The sequence below is a fragment of the Lineus longissimus genome, chromosome 4, assembly GCF_910592395.1.
Source record: "Lineus longissimus chromosome 4, tnLinLong1.2, whole genome shotgun sequence".
Classification (NCBI taxonomy): Eukaryota; Metazoa; Nemertea; class Pilidiophora; order Heteronemertea; family Lineidae; genus Lineus; species Lineus longissimus.
The window spans coordinates 7,273,257-7,296,489 of NC_088311.1; the positions used below are offsets into that span (position 1 = coordinate 7,273,257).

Below are 23,233 nucleotides of genomic sequence, written 5' to 3' on the forward strand. Positions count from 1 at the left end.
AATATATGTCCACCTTTTCATTTCATCCCTGTTTTGTATATCATCCTATTCCAATTCACTCCGTTTTATGTAAAAGTTTAAAAAAAGACGGTTTAGGTTTGTTTTTTAGTTCATTGTCAATAGTTCATAGTTCATGATTCGCAGAATCAGTTATAGGAATCGTGCTATCATAGTGGTACTTTCGTTTTGTTGAGGATAAATTGAGCTCATTGGAAAACCGTAAAACTTCTTACCATGATAAAATCGAGTTGATTTCATTCACGTAAAAGTAAAACACCAGAATATACTGCCTTTTGATAGGCCTAAAAATCTATAAAAAAGCTGTGCAGACGGACCGTGCAGACTTGTAAGCATCTCGTGCTGACACCTGGTTTTGAGACATGGAACTGAATGATGTCAGATCTATTCTTGCTTTATGAGGTCTTCATGAGATGTGGTTCGGGTGATGTGGAAGGGATAAAGATAGATTTATCTCATTGGAAGTAGATTACTTCCACGTTCTTGATAAACAACATTCTGATGAATTACATTGAAAATTTTTAGTTTTTGAGTTGAGAAATGGCATGTTTAGAAGATATATCCTGATAAATAGTTGTATTTTATTTTTTATTTTAATTTTGATGTCTTAAGATTTTACTGAACATCGTCCTTGCATGAATACTTCACCCTATTTCTCAAATACTAAACAAGAAAAAGAAGAACGTCGTCCTCATGTATATTTGATTCTATTCTTTACTACAATTTTTATTCATTTCCTGCAATTTTTATTCATTTCCTGCTTGTACATTTTGCATACTTAAAATCCATTATTTTTGTTTTGGACACACTTTGTCGCATATTGCATGATATCACTGCATGAAAATGAACACCTTGTGTATTTGGTGAATCAGAATCGAAAGTGAATTTTGTGTCGTCCGTATGGCACGTACAACTGATTGCGTTTTGGTATTAGTTAGTGTCAGTCAAGCATAAAAGTCTCGCACATTGCATGCACAAGCCTCATATCTCAAGATTACACGAATCTGGCTCGGACGCGTAGGATATTTTATGTGTGGCATCAGCCCCACCCGTTCCGCTGCTGAATGCCGATGATATGCCGGCCAATACTTGACGGGATAATCACCAATATATCTTCTTTATGGCCAATATCTACAGATCAATAGCTCATGTCTCAGGTGGCATTTAAATCATCCAGGGCTAATGGTCGTAGTTTGCCAAAACCCGATGTATCTCATCGATAAGTATTCTCCACATTTATTTGGATTTCTGGAATTTTGGAATCCAGATTGAAAAATATTTTCTTGATTGCTTTGTTGAAAAAACCCATATAAAACACAATTGTTGAATAAACAGTCATAAGAATATGCCACCCCTTGTTGTGGAGGTTGTGCATTCGTTGTCCTTTAAAGCACCTGGTCGCTGGTTGTGACTTTGTCCTCAAAAGACTAGTGTTGTGGCAAATGGAACTTATGATTAAACGCCATCGAATCCATTTCCGTGCAACTCAGCAATGATATGCTGAAGTAACAGAAAGTAGTTTGGTACATTTTCCTACGCAAGTGCAATAGTGGCATATTCGCATCAGGGGATGAAGACCGTTTAACAAGAAGCCAGGTCACACTTATCATTATGGTACTAAGTATACTGTTACGATTTTGATCAGCGAAATTGAAAATTAATAATAAATATGCCTGTCTCTCGCCAATAACCTCCCCTCAGTGTCACCATCTAACCTTTGTAAATCTTTAAAACCAGTAAGATCACTGATGTATAACGTTACTTTACGCTTACAGATCACTTGCCATGCTTTAAAATAAGGTATAATTTGTTGTCATTCTGACAGTACATGACGATTCTCCATACTTTTTTCATTGCAGAGAGGCCTGCGAATCCATGACCTATTTGAAGATCTGCGCGATGGACATAACTTGATCTCACTGCTGGAGGTGCTGTCTGGAGAAACTTTTGTAAGTTTTATAAACATCTCTTAAATTTTGTGACATAATTCTGCTGTATTTTGCCAAAATAAGGTGAAAGTTTAGGACTTGCAGTTACAGTAAAGTACAGTAACCAGTCAGAAGTGAAACATCTTGTCTTACCTACTACATGTAGCAAAAACCTGTCACCAGTTAGAAGTGAAACACCTCTTGTCATACGTACAGCAATAACCTATTACCGGTTACTTATTACCTCCTTATTAATTTCTCTTGACCCTGTCCTGTTTTAAAAGCACACCCTGATAGTGAGTTTAATGACAAGCCTAGAAGTTCTGGGTACAAGATCATCAGTTTTAGCCATTTAACACTAAATTCCACCTTGTCTGGTATAGCTTAACTCGGAAAGTGCGAACAGCTTTAATACTTTCTCAGCGTTTCGAAAATCGCTTCAAGCATGGCAACATTGCTGTTTTTCCACTAGTTCCACTGTGGAAAACATCAATGCAACAAGAGAATTGAATTCCAATCTATAAACGCATGGAGATGTAATGCGACTCTTGGGACAGCTCGGATGTTCAGAGGGATTATCCATCATTTGCCAATTCTGCTGCAGCCACTCTGTATGGTGCTGCAGCCTGGCTGCCAGATGTGTAACGCGTGGTTGATGCACAGTTATTGACTTAGCTCAAATTACTCAACACGACATTTCGTTGTATTTAGCTGTTTCTAACGCTGTTCTTGTCTTATTGCAGCCAAGAGAAAGAGGTCGGATGCGATTCCACCGATTACAAAATGTACAGATAGTCTTAGATTACTTGCGGTTTCGAGGGGTAGGTATAAGAAAAATGGTGGTATAAGTAGGTGTAGAATGGTAGTGGCACTCAAATGGCATGTATTGTGGCTGGAAGAGGAACGCTCTCTGGTAGGAGAACGACTCCTCCCAGTGCTCAGGGAACGCTGAAAAAGAACTGTCGAATTCTCACTCAAAATGATCAACTTGATCATCTCCTGTCTGCGTGGAGTATTGATTACTAATCCAGATTGATTGACCCTGAGGTGCTGCCTCCTAGGTGGAATGAAGTTGGGTTAAATAAGGCATAAATGGTTCAGTGCTCTTCATCAATACAGCAGTCAAGCTTTCAAGATAATGCTAGGCCTTTCAGATGTCCAACTGTCTATATATACTCAGCGGTGCTCTCAAACGGCCCAGGGGTTTTATTGAATCGTCAAAGATCCACCTGATCTTTAATAAACACTTCGTGAAATCTTGAAAGAAAACCTGTTGCTGGTGTCATTTAGCAAAATCGTGCATTTAATTTGCGAGATGAAAATAGGCCAACGATATATGGATTTAAAGTCTATATATGATATGAGTTAGGGGTGCAGATTGGGGTTATTTGCGAGTGTTCTGGAGATTGGAATACTAAGATGGTTTCATTTTGAGGAGTTCCGTTTCAATTTATGTAGAAGTTTTTTTGAGAAAGTTCTACGCCTGATATTGAGCCCGGCAGGCCATAGGTGTTCAGTCTTGCATTTACGGTAGGTTCATCATGGCCTGACTGAAGAAGTCACTGCCATTTTGTTGTTTGGTCTATTGTTAAGGTCCTCTTATTTTGCCACACAGAGGACCATTTTGGGAGATGGCATGCAGTGGGTTGTCACGTTGCTCCTTAATCAATTGAGCAATGGTAGAATCCTTCTGCAGAGACTATCAATACTGGAATGAGAAGGGTCTCACATTACTATCATTGCAACCCAAATGTTTTAGAATGCATTATGAGCTGCATCTTAAGTGGTTTGGGGGAGCGGGTCAAATATGATTCAAAGTTGACCAAGCCCATACCTTGCATCAATTCAAAATTAGTCGTTTAATGAGTTATTGAACTGAAATTGGGACCATGGGGGTCCAGTCCATTCATGACATGCTTTGAAAATAAACCAGTCTACAAGAGCAAGATATGCTTCCCGTTTGCTAATAAAATTAACCAATTCCATCCAATTTTATTCTTCTCTGTAGAATTGACACTTAGAATGGAGTTGTACATTGGTTTTAGACCTGTGGGTCAAATCCCGCACAAGTGTTTTTGTGTTCACTTGAAAAGCTTTGGAACTAAAATAGCATAATGTTTGCAATTTATCAGAGTGACTGTATGTATGCTTTTGTGATAACTTGACTGTATTCAGAATAGATTTATTAAAGCGGATATGAATTGATTGCAAAACCCAGCCAATATTCAAACTGTGACTTGATTGATTCGGTGAAACTTTAATTGATCTGTCTTGATGTACGAGTGTGGTTGTCTGTTGCCGTTCTGCTCTCAGGTAACATGTGCATCCTGAATGAATAATATCAACCTAAAAAAAAATCAAATAGAAATCACACTAAAGGAATTGATTTGGCTAACTTTAGTCGATCAGATCTGTCAAAAAGCTACAGTTGTATGTGTGTACTGGGCCTAATACTATAATAGGAGGCTGTGCATGGAACACCTGTCATTCACTCCTTGAAAACCACAGGGAGAGGTTCTCATAGTGCATCAGGTAGTGCTTCCACTATGCATTAGAAGGCTGCTTGAATGAGTCATAACTTGGTAGGAACTACTATCGGCCCTGGTTTAAGATTAGTTTTTTGGTTGGCAGTCAGTTTGAATTCCTAACCTTGGATCGATCACAAATTTATGGGCTACAGGAACCAGAAATACTTTGATCGCGAAGGCAAAGACTATAGGGAATAGTTACACAAACTAGAGAAAAAGTTTTCATGATATTTGATGCTACTGTCAGACATTGTTTTGCATTGGGAAGAGCGTGATTTTATGGATACGTTTCTTTATTTTCAGATCAAAATTGTAAATATTCGAGCAGATGAGATTGTGGATGGAAACCCAAAGTTAACGTTAGGTCTAATCTGGACAATCATCCTACACTTCCAGGTAAGAATATTCATTGTAGCCTTATGTCATTCCTTGTTTGTGTTCAGAAAATTAGCTGCAACGGTTGGAAATTCACCAGTGTGGTAGGTCTGTGTTTGAGGATTCAAATTATGCCTGGTTGATGTGATGAAGTGATATTGGCTGATCGAAGGACGACTCAACAGAATTCGCCTTATAGTGTCCACATTATGTACTACATTTCCAAAAACTCGAGACATATCGACAACAATTTGACAATTTATGAACTTGAAAGGAATTCCTCTAAATTGTTTTGTATTGACAAGTTATGGTTTAGGGACAATTCAGCCATGTGGACACATGGCCTAAATACTTACCTGCTATGACAAATGAGTCAGGGTCATCCAAGGGCTTGAAATCTCAAATTAAGCAAATGTCGTTTTGAGCAGTGAATGGATAGTGATGGTTGAACCACCCCATTGTCAAGTCAAGTCAAGTGTCCGGTGACACGTGATGCAGACACAAAGTGATCGTCAACATTATTAACCTTATGTTAGTTACCATGGTTGTGGTATCTTATCAGATTCGAAGCTGCTTATGCTACATACAGTCACCTTTTGGGTGTACTTCTACGGTAAAGGCAGAGCTATGAAGGATTTAGTGACTTAGCGCGACATCAGGTAATATTTTCCTCTTGTGCCTGTCATTCTAAAACTCTATTTGCTCCATGTGAGCTCTCTGACTTGGGGATGAACTACATGTGACTTGACTTACATTTTGTACATCAACTGTGTGATAACGGTATTGATCTGCAACCAAGGATAGAGCTACTAAAATCAGTGCAGTAGTTGGCACGCGTTAGCTGTGTGATGAAAGATGCCTTCAAGTAAGTTGAAACTTTGGGATGGACCCTTAACTGTCATACCATATGTATATGATTGCTCCCCTGACGAAGTCAGGTTTAATGACCGCCGTACTTCATTGCCTCCTTCATTAATTTTGTGTCTCGTTCAAAGAACAACAGATGGCAGCTACGCATGATAGGATGAGAACATCGATCACTGCTGCCACCTTTAGTCTTATCTTGGAAACTTCATTTGATAGTTCGATATTGTCATATGATGCTGAGTTGTGAATCATAGTGCAACACCTTCAACCAATTGCTTTTGGTGACAGATTGTGCTGAAAATAACTTATTTCCTAGTATATGTACTGTGTGTAGCCTACAATAGAATGAGTCACTATTTTTTTGGAAGTTTTTTGATGATTCTGACAAAACTCGTGTCATGATACTTTAATCTTCCAACGCCCGTTAACCCTTAATGGGCCATAGTGATAATCTGGTAGTTTCTGCCTCATTTTCTGATGATGAATCTTTGAGTAGCAACACCACAATTCCCAGCAGAATTCAACTCATCACTAGAAATATAATCAATTTTGATTATAAAATCATTTTGCAGGCCCGGGGAAGAGATATGGACCTATGATCGGACAGGTGAAACAACAAGAATGTTTGTCATTGTCACAGGCTATATTAACCCCTGAGTGGCGGTTGGAGGTATCAAATTCATTACAATTTATCCGATAACCTCAGGTCTGGACCTCATATCTCCACAATAGTCCAATATAGTCCACCTTTGATCTTCAGCAAGATACTACTAGCCTTTCTCTGACTTAGTGGGTGCACTCTTTATCAGGAGATTCATCATCAAGCCAATTGCCTGATGATGAATCTTGCCGGGCACCTGCAACAACAAGTCCACCTTGTTGATTTATTTCTCGAGTATTGATTTCGATATTGTTGATTAATGGCGTGTTCTGTTAGTCTAAGGGTTAGTAATAATGATTGTTTTTATGTAGCACTTTCCAGGTACCAGAGCAGGTGAGGATTCAGGAGGAGGGGTGGGGGCACAAACCTGATACTCTGGTCATCTTTGCAGTGTCCAATATAATCCCATCAAATCCCATCTGAAAATGATATACCCAGTACCCCCTAAATAACGTGTATCAAGTTTTTACTCATGTTTATTATGCAAATCTTTGAAAGATAATTAGGCTGTCAGCTGTTGGTTTAATGTTAAATGCATCTCATGATATTAAACGACAGGCATAGATATTCATAAATGAAATATGTTTCATATTCAGGTCTTTTAAAACCTTTTCACTGGTGTGAACTGCCTGTGAACAGGAAGTCAGAAATTCTATTTCATTTCTTTTTCATCTGGGTGATAAATTGCTTGGTCTGTATTTGTGAATTCGTATGGAACTTGTTGGTATAAAATTGCTCTGAAATGGGTCTTTATTCTTATTTGGAGTAATTTGGGCTACTCTCTCACCACATATTGTGTGTGGCCCAATTTTAAGGTCGCAGCTCTGTCAGTATAGTCAGCTGAGGCAGATAGAATGAGGGAACATACAGTGCCAAGTTGCAACACCATGGATTCATTCATCTTCTGCTGCAGATTTCAGATGGATTTCTTTTAGTCTTGATCAGTGAATATTGATAGCTCGCTGCTATTCCCATCTTCCTTTCCATATGCAACCCTTGATGGGAACATCTTTTCTGAAATCTGGATACTTAGTGCTTCTTCTTCTTGAAGATTAGAATCTCGTGTTCAACAATTTGGATGTAACTTTCGTATTCTCTGTGAATTTCTGTGCTCTCTTATGAAATGTAGGAGGAAACCAGTGCCTCTGGAATACATAGATGGTACCATTATTTCCAGGACAGGATGGGGTAAACTTAAGTGCGCAGGATAGGCCATTTATTTGCAGATCATTTATTTTGTCCATTTTTTGGTCTTATCTCTGTGTGAATGGTAGCCTTTTCAACAGCTCGATTGAGGTTTTCAATTGGGGTTATCTTCCAGGTCACTGCATGCCCGGACTGTTTTTTGTAGTGCCTGTCGAAGTACTTCATACAAAGTCATACAGTAGTCATAGTAGTCAATACTGACTCATCTATAGGAACTCTGTGGCCTTATTTTGTATCTACACATTAGGCTTAATGATAGAAATGATTCATAATCTGAAAACATCAGCCTAATAAAATGTAAATTGTGTGATTTTAGAATTCCATGTACTGCATCGAGCCGACCTACGAACATACTACCAGAAATAGAAAAAGACTACTCCATCATTTGGCAACTTGGCCAGCCTGGAATTAAGTCCTGTAGCTATTCAGTTTTTCAAAATCTTATCTTTATGTGTTTTCAAAAGGCTATATCAGGCTACTGTATCTTATGTGGTATAACTATTTATAGTTCAGTGATATCAAATCTTGCTTACTTTATTGTTGGGCTCTTGAGAGTAACCACCCATGAACTGTGCCAGGTCAGGACGAGGTCATTTGCACCTTCTCCTGAAATCTGTCATTATGATGTGTACACCCTATAAATTGTCAGATATCTTTATCAAAAATCCTGATCTAGTTCCAAAATGTGGATTGACATAAAAGTGGTTGAGTTCCCAATAGAGATATTCGAGACACACTCTTTGATGTTTGTTTTGAACTGAGAATTATAGTAGCTTCTGGTTTTGCTACTCCGATCGTCGGCATGTTTCACGCCATCATTTTGACATATGCCGCCTTTTCATATCTGACCTTATTATGAATGAAGAGCACTGCTATTTCGAGTGCAGTTTAGGGCTTTTGAGGCCAAGCTTCTTCAGAACAATCAAGCATTTTGTGCGATGCAGTCATGCATTCACTGTCCTTGTCAGGGCAGTGGCCGTGACCTCAAGGTGTTGCAGAGGAGTGGGGAGAGTTAGGTTGTCAGATCTTTGGCTCAGGATGAACCGGTGCCAGTAAATTGGCACTCGGGAGGACAGACACTGGTAGGGCCTACTCAGAAGTCAAAGGGCGGTCTCCCATCTTGACACACAAGGCTTTGAGATGAGTGAGCTCTATCCAAGACTGTTAAGGTGGGGATTGGATTATTTGGGTTAGAGGTGAGCCTCCCCACACACGATGAATTCCAATGATAATCATCAATAAAGTTAAAAAGTTTTGCTCTGTCAAAGTTTGCGATTGAAGCCTCTCTTGCATAAATTGCAAAAATATTAGGCTTGTAAAAATAAAGAGCTTTACAGTATACCACTTGCGTGGTGATGCTGTACAAGGTGATGTCATCTGATCATCGTGGCAACGCCCGCCTCCTCCTATCGATATGACTGTCACGAGAGCCTGGATGGTTGTACACACACACACGAGGTATCCATCAATAGGCCTAGTCTCCTACAGAACTGCCGTGGATAGAATTGACAGCTCAGCATGGAAAAAAGAGATTTGCACAACAGGGCAGTCGGTCTGGTCTCGTATGGCACATAGGTTGGCAGAGACTGGGGCTGTATGTCCGTCGATATTGTGTTGGTTGAGCAGCTGTCTCATTGTGTGATGTACTGCGGCCTGGGCGGAGAGATAATACCAGACAAGCAGTGCAAATCTGTTCATTAATTAATCCACGTAGAACAAGGTCTGGGCCTGCCGGTGCTCATCAGCCATCTATTGTCTTTCGATGAGCTGTTTCGTTTAGAGATCAGAAAGACTTTGAATGTGAGACAAGTTGGAGGAGAGTGACATCGTAGTTTCTGAATGTAATAGGACTTTTATAGAGGAACCCGTAAAGTGTATTAAGTTTGGATTGATTTCGGTTTGAAGGAAACACTTGCAATCGATTGCAAGTGATCTATGTGCAAGGTGTGGAGGGATTTTAGTGGTGGTGACTGGTTGTTCATGTAGTGACTCTAACTGTTGGCTAACATTCATATTCTATTGGATACATTTGGAAGTCATCTTTTTTCTACGCGCACATATTGATGCTGCAAGTACCTGGTATCTTGGCCATTTTCCCGCCTCTCCATATGGTGTGTTTCGTTTCTCCACAGAAATCGTGGAGAAAACTTCTGCTTCAAGTACTGGGATACTTGTCGATCAGCGTAGCTTCGTTAGCCGTCGAGGGATTAGTGACGGCCGTATCTAGTTCAAGTCTCGGCCAAATAGTTGTGCTGTACCTCATTTCCGTCAGTGTCATTCTAGTGGCACTACACGTTTTGTGATATAGATAGAGTACAGAAGGAATAATTGCTTCACTTTCGAACATTGAATTCTAATCATATCTAGAATATCAATTTCTTAAACCTGATTTCCAAAGCAGCGTTGAGTATTGAGGATCATTTCAATCATTTTACACTACATTTGACTCAGTGGTATTATATGTCACTTTTATCTCCATTCAAAGTGTTCCTTGGCAATTTGCTTGTGGGTGTGACCACAGAAGTCTCGGCAAACTAACTGATCTCTATGGAAACCAAACTAAAGGATCATTCTTAGCACAATCAAGGAAATCGACATGAGTTCCAAGAATAGGAAGCGTCCTCTCCTGTGTGGACAATGTGGTTGTGGGAAGGCAAAGCGGAGGGGGTCGACAGACTCGTACTATGGCCAGCCGCCGCTCAATGCCGCTGACAATGAGAGTTTCAAACACGAGCCTGACGAAGATGAGGTGAGGAAGTAAAACCTCTCGTCAAACTCCTCCAATAGATTAGTGTGTGTGGTGGTTTTGTCTCATATTAGTTTAGTGGGAGAGGTCTGTTCTGGCAAATGATGCTGCTTCAGTCCCCCCGTGGAATGTCTCTGCCTTACGCTTTAGAAGTAATATCAGAAAAGTGGTATTGGATGTGCTTCCTGTATCTATGAGTTTGCAGTGCTCTTGTCCAATATGTGTAAGGCTTGTTCCCTCCTTAGTTGCTTATATCTCTCTCTTAGTTTATCTCTATATCTTATATCTTATGCCTTAGTTTCCTATGGTTATGGTCTCTGTTTTGTGTTTGGAATTTTTTTGCGTCAATTCCTACCAGACCCAGTTGCTGGTGACCTTGGGCATATCACCTGATCACAATCTCATTGCAAGTTCCTTCAAAGGAGTCATGAAGCCAGTGCTCATTCTCAACCTTAGGTTCAATACAAACGCCCATGAGTCATGCTCCTGTATATATATAGATTCCACTTCTCACGCCCAAGAGCATCATCAGCCACTTGTTGTTCCCAATACGTCTAACGCTTATAAAATAGTGGTAGTAGGTTTGAATGCTTCATAAACATATTGTCGCCTCCATAATCAGTTTTACATTATTGATTTCTTAATTTCATGTTGGAGTGTAGGAAATTCATGTAGAGTTCACTTGTAGCAACGTCTCATGTCATTATAAAGGCATATGATAATGAACGCTTGTTGGCCGCATGAACAATACATAACAGCTGAAAACCTATGTGAAATGCAAAGGAAACTGTTTTATCATGTGTGCATGACTCCTCCCATTGTCAGGGACTGAATTGATAATGGGAGTTTTGCAGATGCTTCCCCAGACTCTGCGGGGTGCAACGGCAGAAAGTATCTTCTATTGTGCTGACTGGATTATAATAACCGTAAGCTTGCATAAACCTATTCGGAACCAGTAGCCAGGTACCAGCATCTCATAAAATTATGGTTTCAAGTTTCCTAAGGCAGTAACTATAGTGGGCTTATCTCCTCTAGTCTAAACCTTGTGACAGCACTTGAGGACAGGCTGGTCTACTGGTATCAAATGGCAGAGAAGCTAACATTGATTCTATTCAATATGACCTCTGTACTCGGGAGACCTCTCCATCATAGACAGCATTTTTCAATGGCGTCCTTATTAGAGAGGTTCTTCTGGAGGACTAGTTCAGTAAAGAAGTTCTCATTCAGCTAGTTTTCAGTTCATCAATCTGTTAATCAGCTTATTCAAATATCATAATGTCACAACTATGTAAATTGATTGACGTAATGTTTTTGATGTGGCACCGAGGGACTTACATTTGTAGGCGATCGTGATACTGCATGCACACATGGCAAAGGGTGTTTAACACACACAAGTTTTTGTGGGCACCAGAACTTGACAGCCTTATCAGCATTCCCTGAAAGGATGACCTTGATAGTTTGACACTTGTCAAATGACAAGTTCTTGGAATGGATCGACATCTCATCCAAGAATAATCTCTATTTCAAGATACTGCAGATATGACCCTCACCTCATCGGAACATGACCAGATTGATCTCCCTCAACAACTAAGATATCCACTTACAGTTGCATGTACTGGTCGCACAAAAAAAAACTATGATGGCTCCCTTATTTGATTTGACGCTCATTGATGTATGGATGAGAAATCGTGGGAATGATCCTGGCAAACATTGATACTTTCTGCAACTATTGAGATGGCCTTCATGACTGCGTCATATGTTGCAAGTCATGATATGACAGAATCTTGTTTTTGTGTAATCACTTTCAGAGATATGTAACACACATTTCAAGTCTTATCTGATTATGCACCAATTTCAAATATGTTGATGGTTGAAATGGTAACTATCTATTCAGTTCGTGACCTATAAACTAAAGACCCGTCTCCTTGTGTTGTTCATTTAGGTCAGCAATGTTCTCGGATATTCCAACACTATGTTGGAAGTTCTACTTCTTGGATTAACATCTGATTGGATTATATAATGCCGAAGCTCAAGTTGAAGAAGTTTTTGTGTGGGGTGGCGAAGAAACCTCAAAAGTTTAAGGATGGAAAAAAGCCACAGACACCACCATATGAACGGCCACCTCCAACATGGCCAGTCGGGTCACAAAGTCAGCGTGCACCATCAGACATGGGAGATGATTCCTTATCTATGCGGTCTCACCAGCCAATGGATGGGGTGGAGCAAAATACACCACCATATGAGAAGACTCATTTAACATGGCCACAGGTATTTCCTAATGGATCAGAAGATAGGGTAGATGCCTTGCCACTGTGCAAGTCAGACGAACAGTTAGACCCTGTTGTGACAGTGTTTGAAACGTCCAAACCAGCATTGACCAAGATCACTCCGAGTCCGTACGCATCATCAGAAAGAGAAGAAGCCTCCTTGCTGCGTCATAGGTCCAGTGGAAAGCAGATTGACGCTCTCACGACACTGTTTAGGTCTGAACCAGAGTGGACAAAAGTCGCCCCTAGTCCGTATCCGTCATCAGAGAGAGAAGAAGCGGTTTTGTTAAAGCACCCATATGAGGCCAGTGGACAGGTTGAACCTCTCATGACTCTGTATCCAACAACTGAACCAGTACCGACTAAGATTACCCCTAAACTATATGCGACATCTGATGTGGAAGAACCCTTCACCTTGGAGCATCTTAAGGGCACAGACGGAATGGAATGGGTTACGCCATCATATGAGACACCTGGGGCATGGTCGGGTTCTCATGCATCGTCTGAAAGTTTAGAAACAATGTTATCCATTCATCATCTCGAGTCCACTACTGACATAGAAGCAGTTACACCACAGCATGGAAAGTCTGAACCAATTTTGCAAAAGGTAGTTTCGAGTTTTGATTCATCATCAGATCGGGCCAATGTGTCCTCAGTGCTGCCAGAGGAGTCAAGTGATGGTATGGAGGGCCTTGCTACATTTCAATCAAGTGAGAGCACTCCACCAACACGACTCAGGGTTTCCCATAGTTCTGACACATCCTCGGACAGAGTGGAGTCCTCGTACAAGCAACCTCACAAGTCCAGCGAACGCATTGGGCCTCTTCAGCAAATGTATAATGAGAGAACTATCACAACATGGTCAAAAACTGTGCGGAGTTCATATGAGTCTTCAAGCAGGATTTCTTCCTCACTGAAGCAGCCTTACAAATCTGGTGAGCATGTTGAGACACTGTATGAAAGGACACATGAAAAGAGGCCAAAGGTGACTGAGCATCCTGATGTCTACTCCGACATTTTAGACTCTGCCTTTGCCATGCAGCCTCAGGAGACCAGTGAGCCGGTAGAGCCTGTGAAGACACTGTATGAAAGGGTGCAGGAAAAGAGCTCAACAGAATGGCCAAAGCAGTTTCAGGATCACGATGTGGCAACTGAGAGGGTGGACTCTGCATCAGCGCTGCCTCACAGGTCCAACAAGAGGGTAAAACCTGCCAAGACGCATTATGAAAGGAGCTCTACAACACAGCCAACAGTGTTCCAGCAGAATCCTTATGTTGCATCGGAAAGGGTTGGGACCTCATCTACTCCGCCTCGCAAGTTCAATGGGAAGAAAGAGCCGCTGAAGCCACTGTATGAAAGGATACTGGAAAAGAGCTCAGTAAAGTGGCCAAAGGAGTTTCTGGAACATGATGACTCGACCGAGATTGTAGACTCTATCCCCATGCATTCTCAGATGTCCAGTGAGCAGGTAGAGGCGTGGAAGCATCTATATGAAAGGATACAGGAAAGGAGCTCAGTAAAATGGCCGGAGGAGTTTCGGGATCATGATGAGGCGACTGAGAGGATACACTCCTCATCCATGCCGTCTCACCTGTCCAGTGGCCAGATAGAGGGTGGACAGCCACTGGAGAAACGTTTGCTGGAAAGGAATTCATTGAAGCAACCAAAGTTGATCAAGCAGAGTCATGATATATCCCAAGAGGGGATGTCTTTGACCTCATCAGAGCTACATGTATCCCAGAATGATGATGTGTCATCTGAGAAGGTAGATGCCACCACAATCATGCAGCTTCACAAAACTTGTGAACCTGTTATAACGCACGATGCTAGGATACAAGAAGAGACCTCATTGACCTCACCAAAACTATTCCGGAATGATGATATGTCATCTAAAGAGGCAGATGCTTCCTCATCAATGCAGCTTCACAAGACCAGTGAACCTGTTATAACGCAATATGCAAGGATACAAGAAGGAACCCCACTCACTTCACCAAAGCTATCCCGGAGTGATGATGTGTCATCTGAGAAGGTAGAGGCCTCCACATCCGTGCAGCTTCATAAGACCAGTGCGCCTGTTATAACACAATATGCTGGTATACAAGAAGGAACCTCATCGACCTCACCAAAACTATCCCGGAGTCAAGATGTTAGAACTGAGAGAATAGACAGCTCTACAGCTATGCAGCTTCACCAGACCGGTGAACCTGTTATAACACAATATGCTAGGATTCAAGAAGGGACCTCATTGACCTCGCCAACGCTATTCTTGCGTGATGATATTACAACCGAGAGCGCAGATTCCTCCATATCAACGCAGGTTCAAACCTCCAGCGAGGTACCAACACAACAACCAATACAACCAACATGGCCAAAGGAGTTCCAGAATCCTGATTTGTCATCACACAGGGTAGGTTCCTCTTCACAATGCTAGTTATGATAAGTCTGCTTCTTCGTGGCACCAAACCTCATGTAAGGAGGTTGTTGTCTCATGCAGCTGAGCTCAAAAGATCTGTACGAATTGCCTCTAAGGTGGTTTGGGCCTTTTGGGAGGGGGTAAGGGGAAATAAGAAGAAATGCGTTCTTTTTCAGTGGCCTTCATAACCTGAATACTCTTTCTTGTTCATGATAGTTCAGTGCTTTTGATCTCTTTTGAAGTAACAATTTCGAGTTGACTAAGAAGGACAGCGATATGCGAAGTGCTGCTCCCTTTTGCAGCATGCAGAACAATCATCATATTGATATTGTACATGTATTATCTCTACTGGGTGGATTCATGATTGATATTTACACTAGGCCGACCACATGTTCAAAGGAAACTGCAACCCTGGGAGGAAAACGATTCCTAGGCTTATTATTTGCACAGTCCATGTCAATTTGAGTTGTGACAGGTGCAAAGTTGTGATTAAAATCGTTGCTTTTCCAATGTTTTTTTGACATAAAGTTGATTTATTCAAAAAATATAGACAAAACAGTTACTACAAATCCAGGTTGATTGTTTTGGGAAGCAAGGCACATGTGCAAGTCTAGATTATCTATCTGAAGACCAATTTGAATCAAGCGTTTATTGGGATCCTTCAGGAACCGATCTCCCGAAATCCCGAAGTCAAACCTACTTGGATTCTGTGGGCCAGGTTTTAAGATATACCCTGTATGTTGTTGTTTTGGTTTGTTGGAAAAGTTTATGACACATTTTAGTGCAGCCTGATGGTGTCTTTGGTCTCTTGAATATTCACGTGCACCTTTTTATGCACACATTGGCATATAATGATTATATCCCTGGCAATTTTCTGCTGTTTTTACCATGGATTATTACTTAAAATGCCGGATTGTCCTTTCTGCCTTGTTGTGGCTTAACGAAGCATTGAGGTCAGCTGGGCCCTCCCTGGTTTCTTTCCGGCCTCTTGATACCCCAAGTATTGTCCTTGCCTAGACCCTTTTCCCACAAGGGACACCCCTGGGGATGGCTGAGGCGAGTCTTTGACTAATGACATTATTGTAATGCAGGTTTCTATGGCATTTAAGTGATCGAGGATGCTTTGATTTGGATTTTTGTGTTGAACTTTCCTTGCTTTGACTAATGGGATTATAAGTGTTGTTATAGCAATGTGAATATTACCATTTCTTGCCTGGTTCCCCAGGAATTCTTCTCCAAAGTTTTGATTGTACTCAGTCATTTCTACAAAGGATATATCATGGCACTTACTATATAGTTCCAAGTGGATCTGAAGATTTTCTTCAATGTTTGCTCTTTTAAACGTTGATACATATGTATCCAGTGATATCAGGACTATATGTTGTGACATAGATATCTTACCACAGATCCAATATTTAGATTGCAATACCTGTATGAAGAACTCATTGACTTTATTAGCATGAGTTTGCACATGGCAGCGCTGAGTCAGTGTTCGGCACAAGACTTGTACATCACTGGATGACAGTACCTTTATACTGACAGATGCTTCGGTGCACTGCCCAGGATTGCAACCAACCAGATGGTCTCTCTGTTACCTTGCTCTACCTAGGTCTAGGGGATTAACAGGCCTTGACACACATTGTACTGCTCTTGTTTACCAATGTTTGGCATTTCACCTTAAGTATATACACTGCCATGTACTTTCGTTGATCTCTTGAACTATAGGCTTTGTATTCTCTGGAGACTTTGATGATACAATTTGAAAATATTGATTCGGTGACGGATTCGGTGGTTTAAAATAAGGGTCTGATTTTGAATAGGCCACTTCTATGTGAGTGTCCTATCTGCAGGCATGCAGTGACCGTTTTTTGGGGTGAAGTTATCATTCAGTCCATCAAATATATATCTGGATAGGGCTACCATTCAGTGAAGGGATAATGTTAATCTTACAGGATATACTCATTTTCAGGTGACTGTACCATTTCAATGGATAATGAAGTGTCTTCTTTTTGATTCCACTAACTTGGATATTATGTCAGTTTACACTTTCCTTTGAGGATATGACTATTTCCATCACCTACGTGTAGGATAAAATTCAGGTAACATTTCCGTCATAAATTTTAGAAACGTGGAGAAGTAGAATAGATTATTTGTAAGAGCTTTAAGTTATAAAGACGTTTCTTTGTTTATGAACACTATTTGAGCACTGACTCAAGAATCAAAATGCCGAAACTGAAGAATCTTTGTGGATGTGGCATCAAGTCCAAGCATTCAAAGTCCAAACGTCCCCACTCCTCTTACTACGGCGAACCAGGGGACAAATCTGCACCAGAGGAGGACGAAGATGCTCAACTGATTCGTAAGACTGCCATTCCTGAGAAGAGGGCTTTTTTGGAGTTCACCAGCAAACATGGTAAAGGCTTTGGAGAGGTGATACCTGGTGATGACGGTCACGAGGGACCAGGTACAGATGTGGATGAAAAGGATCCAAAAAAGCACGAAATCTCAAAGGGTAAGCCCCGAACTGTTGGTAATGGAAGGGCCGTGACAGAAAGTGTGACGCCCATTCAAGACTCCTCCTCAGGCAGGAGCTTCCTGGTTAAGACTCCAGTTGACGAACGCCAGATTCGTGAAAGGCATTTTCCATCCCAACAGTACGCCACAGCGGAAAATGCAAATTTTCAGAAAGATGTGGAACGTGATGGAAGCAACTCGCATCTCCTTGACGAAAGATCTGTCGAGGATATTCTCTCTGACAAACTTGTGGCAGAGAGTTTGGAATATCTGCACCGTATTGCTGCATCCGACCAAGCCAGTCTCCATGACACCTCTAGTCCATCCATTAGCAATCTACCTACGTTTGCCCAGTATGGCAATGATAGTTTTGATGGGAAGGTGGACAGTGGTTTGGTACAGAAACGAGACGCCCGGCCATCATACCAGGAGAGGCATTTTCCACTACATGAGCAAGGGGTGGCGGAATCCATGAAGGGATCTGTTCCAGCTAATAGTCTCCATGCACCTATGGAAATGAAAGGTTTTTCTCTCAACAGTAAAGAAGTCAATATATCACCGCAGGATAGGCCCTTCTTGTTCGATGGGATAGATTTGTCATCTTTAGATACATCTTTCCCAGTGTATGAACGGTTAGTCGATACTTCTCTAGAGGAATCTTTTTGCGTCGAGGAAGTGAGGAATCGGAACGCGGAGAAGCCTTTTGAGATTTCTGACCAAATGCTCGACTCGGCTTTTGGGGATAAGCCATTTCTGGTTATGGATCCGTTGAGGCCTGTTCCAGTTATAGATCAGAAATGTCGCCCAGCATTTGAGAGGAAATTACCAGAGGATCCGGATTATGATGAAATAGCCGAGCCAAGTTTGACGTCTTCGACTTCAACTGATACCCAGGTAATACCAAAATACTAAAAGCCAAATTGTTAACTTTTTCCTTTGATATACTGCATATGAAAGTGGTGCTAAACAGCAGGCCTCGTATGTAATAATCTACATATTTATTGCATATTTATTTTATTTATGAGTTTCCTACATGGACGTTGATAACGAGAAGTGAAAATTTATGAAGTGTGAATGCTCAGCGTATATATAAACTTCCCATGTTTTATGGTACATTGGGTGGAATTAAAACAGTTGGGAGAGTTGACCCTAGGCATTTGCAGGCAAATACAAACAAGTCTCGAAGTTCAACAATTATTGCAAGAACAGTTACATGTAGTGTACTAAAATATGACTTGTTGTGCTGTCAATGTTTTGTTAATGGATCCGGCAAAAACAAGCAAAGCAATGTTTTCTGTTAGACTACTGCTATTTTCACAGATTATAAAGTCTTGTGCCATTTTGCTGTGTTGACCAATTCTTCGTGCAAATCTACAAATGACTTTCTCAACATGGTTGATTTTCCTTATGATACTGTTCTGTTCAAAAGAAACCTTGCATGTTCAGCAGCAAATCCAAGTGTTCCAGATGCAGCGGCGAGCAGAGTGATCAATGCCATAAAAAGGTTGAAGTTTCTAATCTGTTGTAGATTTCAACTTCAAACAGAATCATTTCAACTCTGGAGAATTCTCAATCTGTGGTGTAAACTATTGGCAGGTTTGATAATTAGTCACAATTGCCCTTGGCTGAAACTAAAACCAGATAAATTTCTGAATCACTACCAGTACTGTTAAAGGTGAGGATGTCTAGTGATAAAATGCACCTAGAATCTTGAGCTTGAAGTAACCGAGAAAAAACTTAATTTTTACTCTGGGGTCAACAGTCCTGGTCTCAGAACAGAAAAGACTGTGCATATACAAGATCCACTGGAGACCACTAGATTTGAGTTGTACTTGAGTGCTTTACTCTTGGTAACACTTGAGGCTTTCAAGTGATTGCCTCGACCAAACTTGAATTGAGGAAATCTTGAAAAAGATATCAATTACCAGTAGTCATTCATAATTTGTGGTGTGAAAGTAATCAGAATGCTATAGTTAATCGGTTGTGACCTTCGAAAGTGAAAATATCATGTGTGTAGGGCTGGACTTTGATGAAGTGATGCCAATCTATTTCACTGCCATGTCCAATTTACTGGAAAGTAGTTGGGGGGGAGGGGCAGTTGGTGATGACTTGGACTTGGCATGGGTTAATTTAGAATTCTTTCAGTTGATTTCAATGTTCAATGACTTGTGGATGATGACCTATTGGAACTCTCAAATGCGCATTTGATGTCTGGGTCGCCTTCTGTCCTTGATGTGAAGTATATTTATTAGATCATGTAATAGATAGTCAAGTCCCATTTGAAATGTATGAACTATTTTGTTATTGCATTTGGCCTCTTTGCGATTGATTTAGCTTGTAAATTGATGGGGAGTACATGTACATTTACACCTTAAAAATACCATCTGCTGAGTTTTGGAAAAAAGTCTGAGATTACATGCAATCCAATAGTTCTCTGCAGACTTCTTAAGATTCTTTGACACAATAAGAATGTAATTTCCTGGATAGCGAGATGTATTTATACATCTTGCTATCCATAAAAAAAAATTTCGATTGTGAAAAAAATTTGGAAAAGGTGTCTCTACATTCTTTCTGTACCCCAGCTGGTCTACCCTAGGGGTGATCTAGCTATGACCCCCAGTTTTTGTCACCTACTCTACCACTAGGCCATGGGGGACTGCTTACTGTTGGTAGGCTTGCTAGCATTATAAAGTTAGAACAATGGTGGATTAATTTCAGGCAGCAGTCGAGGCTCAGTAACCACATGTATTGTTCGGCCATACCATTGTTATTTTACTTGAAATAGTGTGTGATGGTGTAGTAGTAGAAAATGTCCCCCTGGAAAAAGTGCCTGGCTATATTATTGTATGCTGATGGATGATGGTATGTGGTTCTTTAGAGGCCATGAATGTCACCAATAATTCAGAAGTCTTTTGTGGTGTACCTGTGTAGGTGATGACTTGGACTTAGCATGGATTAATTTAGACAATTCTTAAGATGATTTCAATGCTCAATGACTTTAAAGGTGATGACTTGGACTTAGCATGGGTTAATTTTGGCAATTCTTAAGATGATTTCAATGCTCAATGACTTTATAGGTGATGACCTGTAATGGATCTCATTTGATGTCTTGGTCCCCTTCTGTCCTTGATGTGAAGTATTTTAGATCAATTGGACAAAAAGGTAACATACTTGACCAAGTCGAACTCGAAATTTAGTCTGAACTTTTTAGTATGATATTTGAAGGATTCCCTGAATCTTGAGAAACAATACTTTTCTACAGATAGCGAGATGTATTTATACATCTTGCTATCCATCAAAAAAAATTTGATGAAAAAAAGGATGAGAAAAAGTTTTCCTCCTTTCTGTACCCCAGCTGGTCTACCCTGAGGTTGGTCCAGCTCTGACCCCCAGTTTTTCTCACCTACTCTACCACTAGGCCATGGAGGACTGCCTGCTGTTGACAGGCTTGCTAGCATTATAAAGTTAGAACAATGGTGGATTAATTTCAGGCAGCAGTCAAGGCTCAGTAACCACATGTATTGTTTGGCCATACCATTGTTATTTTACTTGAAATATTGTGTGATGGTGTAGTAGTAGAAAATGTCCCCCTGGAAAAAGTGCCTGGCCTATTGAATGCTGACGTATGATGGTATATGGTTCTAAAGAGACCATGACTGCCGACGTGTTATAGGGACATAGGAAGTGTAATGCGCTAACTTTTCATTCAAAACTGTCGGGGTCAGTTTGGGAACTGGCGCTCCTTAAATTTGCTCAGGGGGGGGGGGGGATGCAGCATTGACTCTCACTTCAATTAGAATTCCAATTTACCAACTGCGCTTTAATTCAGTCTTATCAACTCTTTACAGAATATTCATATCATAGATGAGTCGATCAATGTTATTTTTGTGTCAAGATTTGATTCCTCCAGACGATGAGTCATTAAGAAAACAAATGAAGGTCAAGAAGATGATTAATATTTATCTTCTACAATTAGTGATCCACACTATTCATGAGTACATTCTAATTCTAATTAGTTTTCTCAGTTTTTTTTAGATCTTGGATGTGAATGAGGTGACAAGATCAATGAGAAATGTTGCTGCAGGCATAAGAGAGGAAAGGAGGCAAAACGGCCAGTAGAGTGGATGCCCCTCAGTGCCTTCATATGCCCTGCCTACCTTTTCATTCAACGATATCCCCTCGGCTTGACTTGGAGTGGAAGGAAAACTACCTCGAATGATGCTCCTCCCACAATGTTTGACCCCAAATCCTACTTTTTATCACGGCTCAAGTTTATTTCCTCTCTCTTTTGTCGATATAGATCTCTGATGTGGTGGTGCCAGGACAAGCAGATCCCACCACAGCCAAGGAAGCCCTCTTGCTCTGGAGCAGGAGGACGGTCGAAGGCTACCCAAATCTCAAAATCAAAGATTTCTCTCGTAGTTGGAGAGACGGCAGAGCATTCCTTTCCATTATACACAGACACAGGTGAGATGTTTGGTAAATCAATTACATGTACATGTATATGACTAAATAAATAGACAAGTGGCAAGGACTGCTTTGGTGTGGACAATATCCTCCTCATCCTAATGGTTATGAGGAAATAAGCTTCATTAAGACAAAATATAGGCAATTAAACTATTAAGACTATGCTTGCACAAGAAATATTGTGAGAAATGATGATGATCTATTCTCTAACAAGGCAAATCGACATGACATTGCTGATGAATAGAAAATACATAAACATTCAGAAGTCAGTATCCTCGGAACTATTAGTGTAGGCCTATCATACAAACCAGTTGTTGAGGATTTGAATTTTTTTGGGCCAGGTGGGACTTAACTTGGATGATGTATGTGAATGAATATTCAAACCGCTTAATAGTTTTGAATGTGTGTCGTTGCATTAACCCTTTAGGTCTGGGGTGCATCTGTCAAATCTTCCATCAGAGGTTGAATTGGCTTATATGGCGCTACTATCAGCCGAGCGTGTGGTCCTTTGCCCTCTTGTCTCTTAGCTTATGTCTCCCTGATTGCCTTGTAATCCTGTCATCCTCCTTCCAGGCCAGACCTCGTTGACCTCCGAGCAGTACGGGCACAGACGCCTCGTGAAAACCTCGACATGGCATTTGACATTGCAGAAAACGAACTGGGAGTCACGAAACTCTTAGATCCTGAAGGTACATTTATAATGATAATGATGACTTCTGTAGCCTTCATAATAGAGTTCCGCTTGGACCAGTGTACTATAATAATGTTATACAGATGTCGTGAAGTAGCCAAAAGCAGGGTCATTTTGTTACAAGAGTACCTGCTTGAATTTTGATCCATCGGTATAAAAATTAACTCATGCTCGCTCTTTTCAAGCAGATGTTGAAAAGTTACAAACATTTTTGCTGAAAAGTGCTGTATTTTAACATGCTGTCTCTGTTTCTTCAGATGTTGATGTTCCCGAACCAGATGAACGGTCTCTCTTGACGTATGTGTCCTCCCTGTATGATGTGTTCCCAGTTGTCCCCAGCGTGGAACAGTCAGTCAGGGACAACGTAAGTGATGGAGTTGGGGTTACTGGGCCGGAGTATTAAAAAAAGGGACTGGTCTACCCCTCTCCACTAATCAGCTGAGCGCTTGACCCTTGGACCTCTTGTTACCAGATATGGCGCAGTTAATACCAGATATACCTCATCTCCCTCAACTTTGCACTATGTCTTGAATTGTGCAGGATTTCTACAAA

The 23,233-nt window shown here is 40.8% G+C and overlaps 1 protein-coding gene across 19 annotated transcripts in view; it reads left to right on the forward strand.

Annotated features, from left to right (window-relative positions):
• LOC135487134 (uncharacterized) overlaps positions 1-23,233 on the forward strand; it is a 155,322-nt gene that overhangs the window by 22,878 nt on the left and 109,211 nt on the right. For 16 of the 19 annotated variants that reach the window (XM_064770538.1, XM_064770542.1, XM_064770540.1 and 13 more), the window contains exons 1-4: positions 16,568-18,417; positions 21,824-21,990; positions 22,564-22,679; positions 22,939-23,045. In XM_064770538.1, coding sequence (XP_064626608.1) covers positions 17,233-18,417; positions 21,824-21,990; positions 22,564-22,679; positions 22,939-23,045 — 1,575 coding nt within the window. In that variant the 5' untranslated portion in view covers positions 16,568-17,232. Of the gene's footprint in view, positions 1-1,877; positions 1,968-2,689; positions 2,768-4,777; positions 4,871-7,085; positions 7,102-9,931; positions 10,333-16,567; positions 18,418-21,823; positions 21,991-22,563; positions 22,680-22,938; positions 23,046-23,233 lie in introns of those variants that run through there. The other 3 variants (XM_064770550.1, XM_064770533.1, XM_064770552.1) reach the window with 3 other exon arrangements.